General features: G+C 42.6%; 1 protein-coding gene across 1 annotated transcript; it reads left to right on the forward strand.

The window, feature by feature from the left end:
• The first annotated feature begins 8,499 nt into the window (after positions 1–8,499).
• LOC115091695 (olfactory receptor 52K1-like) lies at positions 8,500–9,453 on the forward strand. Its single transcript, XM_029601855.1, has one exon. The coding sequence runs from the start codon at positions 8,500–8,502 to the stop codon at positions 9,451–9,453; it is 954 nt and encodes a 317-aa protein (XP_029457715.1).
• The last annotated feature ends 7,036 nt before the right edge of the window (positions 9,454–16,489 follow it).

The following is a 16,489-nucleotide window of genomic DNA, read 5'->3' on the forward strand; positions in this document are numbered from 1 at the left end:
AGTGTGTTTATTTTTAAAAGTCTGTAAGGCAGTTAGTATTAGGGATGTGAATCGTTTTTTGACGATTTAAAATATCGTCCGATATATTTTAAATCGTCAAAAATCGTGATACAATAACAATTCCCCCGATTTATCATCAAAAAATCGTAAATCGGGGGAAGGGGGAGGGCGGGAAAACCGGCACACTAAAACAATAGTGTTGCCGTACGGCCGGCGCCATTTTGCGTACGGAAAAACGATTCGCGTGCAGGAAGTCGTTCCCGGACCCCCGCTGGACTTTTGGCAAGTCTTGTGGGGGTCAGGAGGCCCCCCCCCCAAGCTGGCCAAAAGTCCCTGGGGGTCCAGCGGGGGTCCGGGAGCGATCTCCTACGCTCCTGCCGTCGGGGGACAAAAAAACAAAATGGCGCCGGCGCTACCTTTGCCCTGTCATATGACAGGTCAAACGAAGCGCCGGTGCCATTTCTACAACGCACAGGAGGTCCGAGAGTAAAAGATCACACTGGGACCCTTCCTCTGGACCCCAGGTAATTTAAGGCATTTTGGGGGGGTTCGGGAGGGTGGGGGATTTATTTTAAAGGGTCGGGGTGGGTTTTAGGGTTGTTTTAGTGTGCCGGTTTTCCCGCCCTCCCCCTTCTCCTCCCCCCCACTGGACCCCAGGTAATTTAAGGCATTTTGGGAGGGTTCGGGAGGGTGGGGGATTTATTTTAAAGGGTCGGGGTGGGTTTTAGGGATGTTTTAGTGTGCCGGTTTTCAATTTACACGATTTACACGATATTTAAAAAACCCAAACTGCGACGATCCGATTCCCTCCCCCTCCCAGCCGAAATCGATCGTTAAGACGATCGATCACACGATTCACATCTCTAGTTAGTATTAAAAAAAAAAAAAAAGTATCCAGAAGCTAGAAATATGCTAGGAGCAGTGTATACCTAAGTAGAAAGGTTGAAAAGTTCAGTTCAGTTAATCACCTTGGAAAGGTGTTGGGATAGTGTGATTTGGTTTGATTTGGTACCAACATTTGCTAATCAAGAGAGCAGTGAGTCACTCTAGCTGACTAACTGAAGTGTTACGGTTGTGTGTTTGATTTGAATAGGTACCACTGTTTGTTAATAAGAACAGCAGTGTGTCACTCAGGGCAACTACCTGTAGTGTGTTTGATTTGAATAGGTACCATTGTTTGTCAATCAGAACAGCAGTGAGTCACTCAGGACAACTAACTGTAGTGTAAATCTCCAAAGGGATTGTTTTGCATTAATTTACCTAAGAAGCACATTATATATTGCAAGGGAAGAGCTCAGCAATCCACACTCCAGTGGGAGCACTGAGAGGAGAGGATCACCTTGCTGGTGGCTGAAAGGAATCAGTATGTTTTTGCTTGGGACATTGTCTTTTTAAAAGTATCCGGGCAAAGTTAACTATTTTGGAATATTATTTAGTGTGTTTCTGCTTTTAATAGTCAGTAAGGCAGCGAATAAACAAGTTAGACTGTTTGTATTTTTAAATAGTCAGTCAGTAAGGCAGCTAGTAAGCAGTAGTTAGTGTGTTTATTTTTAAAAGTCTGTAAGGCAGCTAGTAAGCAGAACTGAGTGTTTGTATTTAAAAAAAAAAGTATCGAGAAGCTAGAAATAAGCTAGGAGCAGTGTATACCTAAGTAAAAAGGTAAAAAGGTTCAGTTCAGTTAATCACCTTGGAAAGGTGTTGAGGTAGTGTGATTTGGTTTGATTAGGTACCAACATTTGTTAATCAAGAGAGCAGTGAGTCACTCTGGCTGACTAACTGAAGTTAGACTGTTTGTATTTCCCAACCCTCCCACCCCTCGCCCATCCACCCCAAGCTCATCCTTTAATTTATAGGCAGGTGAAACTTTCACAAAAAAACAACAACAAAAACTTTATTGAGAGTTTGATCAGTCCCTTGTAGGCCACTACCAGACTTATAGTGAATTCACTAATACATTTAAAGGACGTTAATTAGATACATTCCTACTCCCATAGCAATCTAAAACGTAACTAGGAACTGAACAAAATTGAGATGAAGGCAGCAGCCCAGCAACAAGAGGGGGGCTTCCCAGTCTTTTGCATTGAGTGTCACATGTATGATTTTTTACCCGCCGGTGAGAAATTGTACATGTGCATGCGATGCAAAGAGCTCCTGGCTCTCAGAGAACGAGTCCGATCTCTGGAGGCTAGAGTGGCAGACCTGGAGGAGCTGAGGCAGACAGAGAGGTATATAGATGAGACCTTCAGGGACATAGTAGCCAAGTCCCAACTTCAGACTGGCAGCCCTGGTGCTGCCTTGGAGGAAGAAAGTCTCATGATTGGAAAGCATCAACCTGGTGCAGCAGGAAAGGATCCTGTAGCAAGGCCCTGCTCTCCAGGTGATGCATTGTCCTTTCACACTGAGGATATCTCCCCAAGGCCTACCGCCCAGGAGGGAAGGGTTAGGTCGGCCGTCATAGTTGGTGATTCGATTATTAGGAATGTAGATAGCTGGGTGGCTGGTGGGCGTGAGGATTGCCTCATAACATGCCTACCTGGTGCGAAGATGGCGGACCTCACGCGTCACCAGGATTTTAGACAGTGTTGGGGAGGAGCCGGCTGTCGTGGTACATGTGGGCACCAACAACATAGGAAAATGTGGGAGGGAGGTTCTGGGAGCCAAATTTAGGCTCTTAGGTAGAAAGCTTAAATCCAGAACCTCCAGGGTAGCATTCTCTGAAATGCTCCCTGTTCCACGCGCAGGTCACCAGAGGCAGGCAGAGCTCTGGAGTCTCAATGTGTGGATGAGACAATGGTGCAAGGAAGAGGTATTCAGTTTTGCTAGGAACTGGGGAACCTTTTGAGGAAGGGGGAGTTCTTCTGAAGGAATGGGCTCCACCTTAACCAGGGTGGAACCAGACTGCTGGTGCTAACCTTTAAAAAGGAGATAGAGCAGCTTTTAAACTAGAACAAAGGGGAAAGCCGACAGTCGCTCAGTAGCGCATGGTTCGGAGAGAGGTATCCTTAAAGGATACTAATGATGCATTAGAATTAGGGCAACCCGACAGTGAGGTTCCAATAATTAGAAAAGCAGTCCAAGTGCCTGTAACTAAAAACTCACCTGAGCTAAAAAATTCAAACTTATCCCTATCAATTAAAAAGCAGAATGAAAATACAAACAAAAAACAAACTTTGAAATGTTTGTATGCTAATGCCAGAAGTCTAAGAAGTAAGATGGGAGAATTAGAATGTATAGCAGTAAATGATGACATAGACTTAATTGGCATCTCAGAGACATGGTGGAAGGAGGACAACCAATGGGACAGTGCTATACCGGGGTACAAATCGCAAAGACTATAGTGATAGGAGTATACTACCGTCCACCTGGTCAAGATGGTTTATTTATTTATTTATTTATTTAAGTTTATTTTTATATACCAACATTCAAGACAATAGTCCCATCATGCTGGTTCACATGAAACAGGGGTGCAAAATAAGCTTAAACTTGAACGATTATGCGGAAAAGGCAGTTACATGTAATAGGGGAAATTGAACTTGGAGAAAGAAGGAAAAAGGAAAAGGAAAACCAGATAATTACATATAATTACATATAATTGCATTGTAAGAGGTAGCTAATAGTGATATTGATGGTGATGTATGTTGATTGTTATGAGTTAAATAAAATTGGAGTTATGGAAAAGCCTGCGTGAACAGCCAGGTCTTGAGTCAGTCTTGAGACTGACAGTGAAATGCTAAGAGAAATTAGGGAAGCTAACCAAATTGGTAGTGCGGTAATAATGGGAGACTTAAATTACCCCAATATTGACTGGGTAAATGTATCATCGGGACACGCTAGAGAGATAAAGTTCCTAGATGGAATAAATGATAGCTTTATGGAGCAATTGGTTCAGGAACTGACGAGAGAGGGAGCAATTTTAGATCTAATTCTTAGTGGAGCACAGGATTTGATGAGAATTGTAACGGTGGTGGGGCCGCTTGGCAATAGTGATCATAATATGATCAAATTTGAATTAATGACTGGAAGGGGGACAGTAAGCAAATCTACAGCTCTTGTGGTTTAGAAAAATTGTTAGCAAAAAACTGAAAGGAGCAGCTACAAAAGTAAAAAGTGTGCAAGAGGCGTGGTCATTGTTAAAAAATACCATCCTAGAAGCACAGTCCAGTTGTATTCCACACATTAAGAAAGGTGGTAAGAAGGCAAAACGATTACCGGCATGGTTAAAAGGGGAGGTGAAAGAAGCTATTTTAGCCAAAAGATCTTCATTCAAAAATTGGAAGAATGATCCAACAGAAGAAAATAGGATAATGCATAAATGTTGGCAAGTTAAATGTTAGACATTGATAAGACAGGCTAAGAGAGAATTTGAAAAGAAGTTGGCCGTAGAGGAAAAAACTCACAGTAAAAACCTTTTTAAATATATCCGAAGCAGAAAGCCTGTGAGGGAGTCAGTTGGACTGTTAGATGATTGAGGAGTTAAAGGGGCACTTAGAAAAGATAAGGCCTTCGCAGAAAGATTAAATGATTTCTTTGCTTCGGTGTTTACTGAAGAGGATGTTGGGAAGGTACCAGTACTGGAGAAGGTTTTTATGGGTCATGATTCAGATGGACTGAACCAAATCACGGTGAACCTAGAAGATGTGATAGACCTGAATGACAAACTGAAGAGTAGTAAGTCACCTGGACCAGATGGTATACACCCCAGAGTTCTGAAGGAACTAAAAAATGAAATTTCAGACCTATTAGTAAAAATTTGTAAACTATCATTAAAATCATCCATTGTACCTGAAGACTGGAGGATAGCAAATGTAACCCAATAATTAAAAAGAGCTCCAGGGGTGTTCTGGGAAACTACAGACCAGTTAGCCTGACTTCAGTGCCAGGAAAAATAGTGGAAAGTGTTCTAATCATCAAAATCACAGAACATATAGAAAGACAAGGTTTAATGAAACAAAGTCAGCATGGCTTTAACCAAGGCAAGTCTTGCCTCACAAATCTGTGGATAAAGGTGAACTGGTAGATGTAGTGTACTTGGATTTTCAGAAGGCGTTTGACAAAGTTCCTCATGAGAGGCTTCTAGGAAAAGTAAAAAGTCATGGGATAGGTGGTGATGTCCTTTCATGGAGTGAGATAATCAAATTTGCAGATGATACAAAATTGTTCAGAGTAGTTAAATCACAAGCAGATTGTGATAAATTGCAGGAAGACCTTGTGAGACTATAAAATTGGGCATCGAAATGGCAGATGAAATTTAATGTGGATAAGTGCAAGGTGATGCATATAGGGCCGAATTTTAAGACCTACGCGCGGGCGTAGATTTGTGCACGCAACCCATTGTGCACAAATCTACGCCCAATTTTATAAAATGCGCACACACTTGTGCACCTTGCGCGCACCGAGCCCTAGGGGAGCCCAGATGGCTTTCTCCATTCCCTCTGAGGCTGCTCCCCATCCCTATCTAAAAATCCCCTCCTTGCCTTTGTTAAATAAATTGTGCCTGCCTCCAGGCATGGCCGCTGCTCCGGAGGCCTTGGTTCCGCTGTGTCGGAGGCCTCGGTCCCGCCCCTGCCTCGCCCCTGCTCGCCCCGCCCCGTTCACTTCCCGCCCCTTTTTTCAAACCCCGGTACATACGCACATCCCGGGGCTTGCGCATGTCACCAGGCCTATGCAAAATAGGCTCGGCGCCCACAGAAGCAGGTTTCCGGGGTTACGCGCGTAATATACGCGTGTAACCCTTTGAAAATCTGCCTCATAGGGAAAAATAACCCATGCTATAGTTACACAATGATAGGTTCCATATTAGGAGCTACCACCCAAGAAATAGATCTAGGCATCATAGTGGATAATACATTGAAATCATCGGTTGAGACTTTACAGAACCACAAGGAGTGTCAGAGTGGGGAGTGGGAATTGAATCCATCCCCTTGAGAGCCAGTCAATGACCAGGGAGACAGAATAGTTCTGTATCATCCAGCAACAGGCTTTCATCTATTCTTTTTTCATTAAACTGAAATTTTTAATTCCATTCACTGTTATGAGGTATTACCCTTAAGACATAATTGTCCAGTTCTCAATGTGCTTCTCTCTCTCACTCTCTCTCTCTCACTAGCTCTCTTTTTCTCTTTCTTCCTACCTTAAAATAAGGATTTGATTAAAATTCAGTGCCTCAAAGCATTCTCTGGGTCTCTAGCTACACTGCTGTTCCTGTATTCAGTTAATACTAGGGGTGTGCATTCATTTGCAACGTATTGGCAATCCGCAACGTATCGGACCACACAAGATGGCGCCGGCCATCCATTGCTCCTACCATGTGACAGGGGCTGACCAATGGCACCGGTAGCCCCTGTGACATAGTAAGGTCAAAGGCTATCGGCACCATTTTGAATCCCGGCAGCCGATGGCGTGAGTGCAGTAGATGTCTCCCAGACCCCTGCTGGACCACCAGGGAGTTTTGGTAAGTCTTGGGGGGGGGGGGGGTCAGGAGGGTGGGGGGTTGTAGTTAATTAAATTTTAGCCGGGAAACGAATAAGAATGGAACGCATAAACGAATCGGAGCCCCCCCTTGCCGAATACAACGTATCTGCCCCCCCCACGAATATGAATACCGAATGTAACGTATGGGGTCTCTCTGCACATTCCTAGTTAATACTATGGCGACAATAAAGAAACTGCCTGCACTGGTACAAACACCACAGAGAGAAAGGACCGGCAGAGATTTGCACTTGTGTTTTTCTGTGGGAACTTTTTCAAAGGCAAAATCGTGATTTTTTACACATGGGAACAGTTTTTGAAAATTTATTTATTTAAGTGTTTTGGTTTTTTTTTATACCGAGGTATAGCAAGCTGCCTTCACCCCGGTTTACATGTACAACAACCTATTACATATAACAGAGATTGAAACGTGCATAACAACCTATTACAATTAACAGTGTTTGAACCTGAGAAAAACTAGTTAATACAGTCGACAGAAACATTTATAACAGGATATATCTATGATCAAAGCATGTGCAAGGGGTGAAACAGTTCTGGGGGGGGGGGGATCAATAAACATTCCTTAATACTTTAGTTTAACTCGTTCTGTGTCAACGTCTTGGGATTGGCATTGTGGTCCGGAACCGTTTATGCAGTAGGTGTTTTATTTGAAATTAACCAATACCATCCTTGAGAGTCTGACTGAAGATCCATGTTTTGAGTTCGTTTTTGAAAGATTTAATATTTCTTTGTGAGCTCAGGTGTTCTGGTAGTGAGTTCCATAGTTTCGGACCGGCGATGGATAAGGCTCTGTTTCTTGTTGAGGATAACTTGGCTAATGGGATAGATGGTATCTCTAACTGTAATTTACTTGTTCTTGTTGTGCGTTGTGCATTGCGAATATGTATTACATTGTCAAGGGCCGTGCAATCTGCGTTGTATATTGCGTCGGTTCAGATTCACATGTGGGTTTTTTCCCATCGGGCCCCATCGCGTTTTGTTTATCGGCTGCCCAGCCGATAAACAAGAAAACCCACCCCGACTCTTTAAATGTAACCCCTTAGCTTCCCCCACCCTCCTGAACCCCCCAAAACCTTTTTACAGGTACCTGGTGGTCCATTGGGGGTCCCGGGAGCGATCTTCCGCTCCGGGCCGTCCTCCGGCTACTGGGCCATCCTTTGCCCTTACCTTGTGACAGGGTATCCGTGCCATTGGCCGGATCCTGTCACATGGTAGGAGCACTGGATGGCCGGCGCCATCTTGTGCTCCTACCATGTGACAGGGGCTGACCAATGGCACTGGTAGCCCCTGTGACATAGTAAGGGCAAGGCTATCGGCGCCATTTTGGTTCCTGGCACCCGACGGCACGAGTGCAGGAGATCGCTCCCGGACCCCAGCTGGACCCCCAGGGACTTTTGGCCAGCTTGGGGGGACCTCCTGACCCCCACAAGACTTGCCAATTCTTTTTTCTACCGGTAGCCAGTGTAGGCTGTTGAGTATGGGGGTGATGTGGTCTGATTTTTTTTTGCCAGATAGGACTCTAGCAGCGGCATTTTGTAGTAGTTGAAGTAATTTTAATGCCGTTTTGGGTAGACCTATCAGAAGTGAGTTGCAATAGTCCAAGCTAGTGAGAATAAAAGATTGTAAGACTTCTGAAATCTTGGTGGTGGAGTATTGGTTTTAGATGTTTAAGTATTTGGAGTTTATGGAAACCTTCTTTAGTTTTTGTTGCGATATGTTTTTTGTAGTTTAGCTCGCTGTCAATCCAAATACCAAGGCCTTTTACGTTGTCTTTGAGTTGAATGCAGATGTTGTCTATTTGTTGTTCCATTTCCTCCCACCCAGGTTCTAGAGTCATTTCAGCATCTGCTATCTACGATTCTACTGTTACAGCATAAACTGCAAAGAGCATGCCTGTAGATACAGTGTTGTTCTAATTCTGGGTGGATGAATTATTTCATGAATTATTATCTTTCTTCTTTGTTAGAAACCAATTCTATGGAGCACTGAATGGGATTTAATCAGAGCGACATGTCAGTTTTCAATAAGACATATTTCCGTCCTTCTACATTCTTCCTGGTTGGAATCCCCGGACTGGAAGCCTCACACATCTGGATCTCTATTCCCTTCTGCATAGCATATATCACAGCCCTTCTGGGAAACAGCATTGTTTTGTTTATTATCAAAACGGACCAAGCCCTCCATGAGCCCATGTATATCTTGCTTTCTATGCTTGCTTTCAATGATATTGGATTCTCAAGCACTATCATGCCTAAACTCTTAGGCATATTTTGGTTCAATTCTCATGAAATTAATTTTACTGCCTGCCTAAGTCAGATGTTTTTTGTACATTCTCTATCAGCCGTAGCATCAGGGATCCTTGCAGCCATGGCCTATGACCGATATGTGGCCATCTGTTACCCACTGAGATATGCCTCCATCCTAACAAATATTCTAATAGCAAAAATAGGATTGGCAATCCTGATTCGAGCTGTAATAATAATCATGGTTCTTCCTATTCTTATTCAGAGGCTTCACTATTTTAAATCCATTGTAATCTCACACTCTTATTGTGAGCAGATTGCAGTAGTAAAACTGGCCTATGGAGACACCACGCCCAACAATATATATGGTTTAGTGGGGTCTTTTTCTATTGGACTATTTGATCTGATGATTATTGCCTGGTCATATGCCATGGTCCTCAGAGCTGTGTTCAAAATTGGTTCCAAAGATGGACGTCTAAAGGCTCTCAGCACCTGTGGAGCCCACATTTGTGCCATATTAATAACATATGTACCAGCTTTCTTTTCTTTTTTATCACACAGATTTGGACAAGAAAATATTCCTCCTCATATACACATCTTCTTGGCCAACACCTACGTCCTTCTCCCAACCATGTTAAATCCCATCATTTATGGTGCAAACACAAAACAGATTCGTGACAGGGCATTGAGAATGTTCCACCATGGAACAGGCCATGCTTGAAAATTGTGATGACTTTGATAGACTAGATCAAATTAAGAAAGTTTTGCATAATTTAAGAGAGCACAGAATAAGTACCAAGGATGAGTGTGAAAATGACCATAAGACTGGTGATTTTGTGTGGTTTGCAGTATTACAGTAGGCTTAGGGGGAATGAACAGAAAGGATGAGCCTTAAGGGCTTTATCTTCTGTCATAATCATGGTCATATTGTACACAAGAACTGGAAGTCCTTCATTTATTCAAATAGCAGCTGATATACCTCATAAATATTAACAATGGAAGCATCCCCCACCTTGTCCCAGAATGTGTCAAATATCTTTTTTTAAAAAGATACCAGATCTATAGGTGAGAAATTATTCAGTTGCCTTTCCAAATCAACCTTAATCCTCTGTTGAGACCATTAAGTATGGTCCCAGTTGGTATCAATTCTTTGGATGGGATTTGTGATCGGTAAACTCATTCACTGGGACCTATTTTGAGACCACTCACTCACTTTATACAAAGCATCTAATATGACTTTTTCATCACTTTTGATCCCTGTTAATCTTTAATGAATTGATTTATGCCAAAATAAAAATATCTCAAATATATGCCTAAGGGGGTCTGGATGGAGCAGGACAGTAGTATGTAGAGTATTTCATCTTTGGTTTATACAGAAGGCCTGGATTGGCCACTGTTGGAACAGGATGCTGGGCTTGATGGACCCTTGGTCTGACCCAGTATGGCATGTTCTTATGTTAGAACAGCAGGTGAAGAACCAGGACGTTATGATTCAAGTTCTGCTGACATTCTTTGTGACCTTGGGCAAATCACTTTATCCTCCATTGTCATAGGTACAAACTTAGGACCTGATTTACTAAGCTTTTACTCCCATTCTGAGTCTTTGGGAAAAAGCTTAGTAAATCAGGTCCTTAAATTCTAATCCCTCTGAGAACAGTGAAATGCCTTCTGTATGTTTATTTAAAATCTTATCTTCTGCAACTTCCTAGCAAAAAGCTTTCAGTATGGATCACCATCTTAAGAATGCAATAATGTAAAACAAACCAAACATCAACTTAAAATCATAAAATCACAGCAAATACTTAAAACAAAGACATCCCATTATTATCAAAATGCCTCTTTGAATAGCAATGTCTTTAACTGTTTTCTAAACAACTTTATATCGCTCTCTTCCGAAGATGAGTTGATAAAGCATTACACATTGTCGGTGAGATAAAGGTGTTAACTTTTGCCACTCATGGATGGCCCCACGAGTGGCTGCACTCACCCAGAAGTTGTCAGTGATCTCCATGCATCAGGATGCCAATGATTTCCAATGCATGGGCTTATGCACGTGCACCAAAGCTGACAGATTTAAAGGGCCTGTGGCAGGAAAGGCCCCGCACTGCCCTCTGATGATGTCTTCGATCGTCTTCTGTACAAGGCTGTCTCAGACATTTTCTCAACAACTCAGCAATTGGTTGTCCACCTTGGCTTTATCCAAGCTTCAGTCTGCTTTTGTTTTCAGCCACAGTCTTCAGCTTGCCTTCATCTTCAGCCTCAGCCACAGCCTTCAGTCTTATTTCATCTTCAGCTGCTGCCTTTGCCTGCTCTTTGGATCAGACCATAGTCACAGACTCCTGGAGAGTGTCATAGCCTGGCCCGTGTTAAATGTCATTCACCTGCCATTGGTGCAGACCTTAGGGCTCTGCCCACAAGATTGTACCAACTATGCCACATCGAGAGGGACTCACACTCACATCGCTTGCAATAATAGGAAAAATCCCTGCTTCGGGTTTGTTGTAATTTAGCATTAGTGGGTACTTGTAATAGCTTTTGTCCTAAAAATCATAATGGATAGCCAGGAATATACCAGGCAATCCTATTTCTAACTGCACAAGGAGTTTCTCTATAGAAAAGTGTATGCGTAATCACAAGCAATTTAAAACTGGAAGAATATTTAACAGGCAGCCAATGTAGTTCTTGCAATACAGGAAGTATATTATCATGTTTCTAATTATTTTATCTCTGTTCTCACCATATTTTTCAATATATAATGTTCATACGTACTTTTACGTACCCCCTTGGTGCCAGACCTTATGTGTTAGAACTATTGTTACTGTTCCTATTATGTTTCTCTACACCCTCCAAAATTACTGTTACTATGTTCCCTCTCTCTGCCTCCCCTCAGTCTCCACCCTTCCTCTATGATTTTCTTTATCTCATCCATCATGTAATCCCGATAAGTTGTTTAAGAAATTTGTTCAGATGTAATTATCCTTTTCCTTTCAGTTTCCACCTGTTATACTGTAAACCGATATGATGTGAAAACGAATGTCAGTATATAAAAGCCAAATAAATAAAATAAAATAATTGAAGAACATTCAATAGTTTTGCTCTGAAAGACCCTCACATAGGCTACTGCAATAATCTACGTGTATGACCTAGAACCAAGGATTGCACAGTGGTTCTTAACATTTCCTCAGGTTACAAAATTTGTAATGCTTTTTTAATTGAAGTTTTATTGCAATTGAACACAATTATAACAGTCTACAGCATGTATAGTCCCATTAGCAGTGAAAACCCTCCCCCATTCCCTCCTCTTCTTCCTTGTAATGATTTTAACAATTTAATTTATAAAATGCCACCTTAGCCAATTGGCGAACAAGGGATCTGAGAGTCAAGTAAAACACCCATGGTTTTTACTTTAGATACTAAAGGTAAAACCATACCTTCAAAACTGACCGATACTGATAAATGGTTAAAAAAAAACTTGCTCTTTCCCAGAATAATCTTGCTTTTAAAACATTGAGACATAGTCCATTGCATTATCTGTGACATATATTTTTGGAAAATCAATGCAAACAAATTTCTATATCCATCGCAAGGGACATAAAATTTTATGTCATCGGCCAAAAAAAAAAAAACAACTATTTATCTATTTCTTTATTTGTTTCATTATTTTTATATATTGCACAAAAACACCAAGCTGACCAAGGCAGTCCCCAAACATATCAAATAAAACAATTAAACAAACTACAATGCATTAACTAACCCCTGATCTTTAAGAATCGCACCCAATGGAAAAAGGTACAAATCAAACAAGATCACAGACAGTGCTGATCCTTGAGGAACACTGGAATTGAAAACTTGCCAGGAGGATAACTGGAATTCCACCTGGGCATGTTGTCTCCTCTCTCACATGACCCCCCCATTCTGATGCTCTGAAAAGGTGTCATAAGCACATCATACATTACTGTATGAAAAACACTTGAAATGTCTGACTGCACAAGGATGCCACTTCTTCAGCTCTACAAACTGGAAAACAGAGTAACAGAAAGTGACCGGAGCAGCAGTTCTATATTATGGGCCTTTCATTTATTTATTTATTTTATTTTAACACTTTTTTTTATATATACCGGCATTCGTAGGACACATCATGTCGGTTTACAAGTAACTGAGAAAGGAAATTACACTGAACGGGGGAGGGGGGTTAACTGGATGATATACAAAGGTACAGGAGAAGAGCGTCAGCAAGCAGAGTTACAACTATTTGCATTCATATTAGGATTAGATATGCAAATGAACTAATAAACAATGTTAAGGGGGCATGTGCACTTAAGAACTTAGCATATGAAACTTATTTACAGTATGACAGAGGCAAGTGCACGTATGTACAATTAAATGCTGGTGCAAGGGGGGGGGGTAGGGAGGGAGGGAGGGAAGAGGGGAAAAGGAGTGGAGGGGGTGGAGGGAACAGGGTACATTAGAGTGAGGGTACTTTCAGGGAGAGGTTGATAGGGGGTGAGAGGGCGGGGTAGGGGGAGGCTAGGGGCGCTAGGGGAGGGAGGAGGGGGGGTGCAGGGATGTTAGGAGGGAGGGTACAGAGGTGGTAAAAAGGGAGGGAGCGGGGGGGGGGTACTGGGATGGAATAGGGGAGGTCAGGGGGAAGGACTTTAGGCTGAGCTGGGACTGAGGTCGTTCAAGGAGGACTAAGACTAGGATTGAGAGGACTTGGGGTATGCCTGTTTAAAGAGCCATGTCTTGATTCCTTTTTTTGACATGGCTCAGGGACGGTTCTAAGCGGAGTTTGACGGGAAGGGAATTCCAGAGGGTGGGGCCCGCAATGGAGAAGGCTCTATCCCTGGTAGTGGTAAGGTGCCCAATTTTGAGTGAGGGGGTTTGGAGAGTGACAGCAAGGGAGTTTCTAGTGGGGCGATTAGCTTTTGAAATCCAATGCATCATGTTCCAATAAATATTCATCTAATTGGTCAATATACTTTTTTGTTTAAATCATAGCTGTACTAGGGAGATTAGAAATAGACTTCAAATTTGATACATCACTTACAGGTTTATTATTGTCCTTTGGGACTGGCCTAAATGTCACCTACTTCATATGCCTTGGAACCAAGAATTTGCTTAGGGCTTGATTAACCAAATGCTTAATTACCTCGAGAGGAATGACCTTGATAAACTTAATAAAAATAAAAGGACATGGGTCTAAGGGAGATGAAAATGTTTTTAACAATGTCTATTTATTTATTTATTTACTTACTTAAAACCTTTTATTAAAAACAGCTCAAAGTGATGTACAATCATCAAATAAAATCATAAATACAAAATAAAACATCACAATAAAACAATATTGAAACAATAACATCAAACAACATTGGGGCGGATTTTAAGAGCCCTGCTCGCGTAAATCCGCCCAAAACCGGGCGGATTACCGGCGCGCGCAGAGCCCCGGGACTCGCGTAAGTCCCGGGGTTCTCCGAGGGGGGCATGTCGGGGGCGGGCCCGGTCGTCGCGGCGTTTCGGGGGCGTGTCGGCAGCGTTTTGGGGGCGGGTACGGGGGCGTGGCTACGGCCCGGGGCGGTCCGGGGGCGTGGCCGCGCCCTCCGTACCCGCCCCCAGGTCGCGGCCCGGCGCGCAGGAGGCCCGCTGGCGCGCGGGGATTTACGCCTCCCTCTGGGAGGCGTAAATCCCCCGACAAAGGTAAGGGGGGGTTTAGACAGGGCCGGGCAGGGTGGGTTAGGTAGGGGAAGGGAGGGGAAGGTGAGGGGAGGGCAAAGGAAAGTTCCCTCCGAGGCCGCTCCGATTTCGGAGTGGCCTTGGAGGGAACGGGGGTAGGCTGCGCGGCTCGGCGCGCGCCAGCTATACAAAATCCATAGCCTTGCGCGCGCCGATCCAGGTTTTTAGCAGATACGCGCGGCTCCGCGCGTATCTGCTAAAATCCAGCGTACTTTTGTTTGCGCCTGGAGCGCAAACAAAAGTAGGCTATTCGCGCTCCTTTTAAAATCCGCCCCATAATGAACAAGCACATTTCTATCTGCTGCTAATTTCCTTATGAGACCTATTCCGATCCTGCCTTAAACCCCTGTGGTCACAAGCCATGTTTTTAGCCCTTTCCTAAACTTTAACAGATCTCTCCCTTCTCCTAAAGAACTTAGAAAGTCATCCCACAATGTTGGTATAGCTGAAGAAAAGGCCCAGTTCTGCAAGTGAACTTATTTAAACATTTTTACCACAGGCAGTTGAAGCTGTGATTTCAAATTTGTTCTTAGCACCTGCTTACTTCCATATCACTTAATATGGCCTTTTAATTGTGGTGGACCATTTCCATGTAAAATGTTAAAGGCCAGTAGTAAGCATTTAAACTTACATCATTGAAATATGCACAAAAGCAAACGGTGAAGCTGAAACACTCCATGGGCAACCCATTATTACCCGAGCCTGCCACATTCTGGATCATTGTAAAGCTTGTTGCTAATTTACTGTTGATTGTGAACCGAGGTGATGTTATTAACGTGCCGCGGTATATAAAAAACTTCGAAATAAATAAATAAATAAATAAAAATCATTTGCAACTTCCCAGTTACCCTACCTGGCAAACCCAAAAATAAGGCATTGCAGTAATCGAAATACAACAGCATGAGAGCACAGGTCACCTTTTCTAATGCCCCCAAATTCAGAAATGGCTTCACTTGCCTGAACCATTTCATTCTCTGAAATGAAGCTCTTGCCACTGATGGCAAGATCAGTGTGTAAAAAAGAACCTTTATTCTGAATATTCGAGCCCGACTCTGGCCGAGTTTCGCTATGACTTAAATAATACACGCTAAATTTGAGCAAATTTGGGGTCCCCTTCTGGAGTTTTGTAAGCAATAACAGTCTGTTAATGCTCTGTACTCTTTATTGAACTGTGGTTCAGATGGGGATGCTGTACTTATTAATGCTGCTTTATCTTAGAATCCTTTTCTTATATTAAATGCTGGAAAAAATTGTTAATGACTTAAAAAAAAAAAAAAAAAGCTTCCTGAATGGAAAGTGGTAAGACTGAATATCCAGCCTTGGTAATGCCAATGCAATTTGACTCTCATGCAGAGTAGCCAAAACGTGATTAAAAAGTCAATGAGGTGATGTACTGGGAGGGGAAAAGGCGTCCTGTGCAGATGGAAATGAGAGAGGGGTAAGAAGAGGAAGGGTTAAACTTTCAGTTAGAGTAAATTAGAATTCTTCTGCCCAGACTGACTTTTCATGTCTTTTGGTGATAAATTTAACTGAAAGCCTTTGATCCAGAAAGAGTTGTAATATCCCCATAGTAACGGAATATTTGGCACGGGTTCGGTAAGAAGATAATTCATGCAGGACCTCTGTAATTACAGCAGGATTAAAAAAAAACCTCAGCCAATGTGAAAACTTACATTTCTTATTCATCCATTCTCCTATCTTTAGTGTATCACAAGCTGAAGCTGAGTCTCCTCATTGGTAGTTCTGATCAAACTTTGAGCCACTCCCTATGTATTTTCTCTTTTAAACATTCTATATACAGCTTTCCAGCAATTTCTGCTAGCTGTGTAAACTCCCACTATGCACAGAATAATGAAACTAAAAATAAGAAACCACTCACATAATTTTAAAAACATAAGAACAAAAGAAATTGCCATGCTGGGTCAGACCAAGGGTCCATCAAGCCCAGTATCCTGTTTCCAACAGAGGCCAAAACCCAGGCCACAAGAACCTGGCAATTACTCAAGATCCCATGCTACTGATGCAAT

The sequence above is a fragment of the Rhinatrema bivittatum genome, chromosome 5 (genome assembly GCF_901001135.1).
Source record: "Rhinatrema bivittatum chromosome 5, aRhiBiv1.1, whole genome shotgun sequence".
Classification (NCBI taxonomy): domain Eukaryota; kingdom Metazoa; phylum Chordata; class Amphibia; order Gymnophiona; family Rhinatrematidae; genus Rhinatrema; species Rhinatrema bivittatum.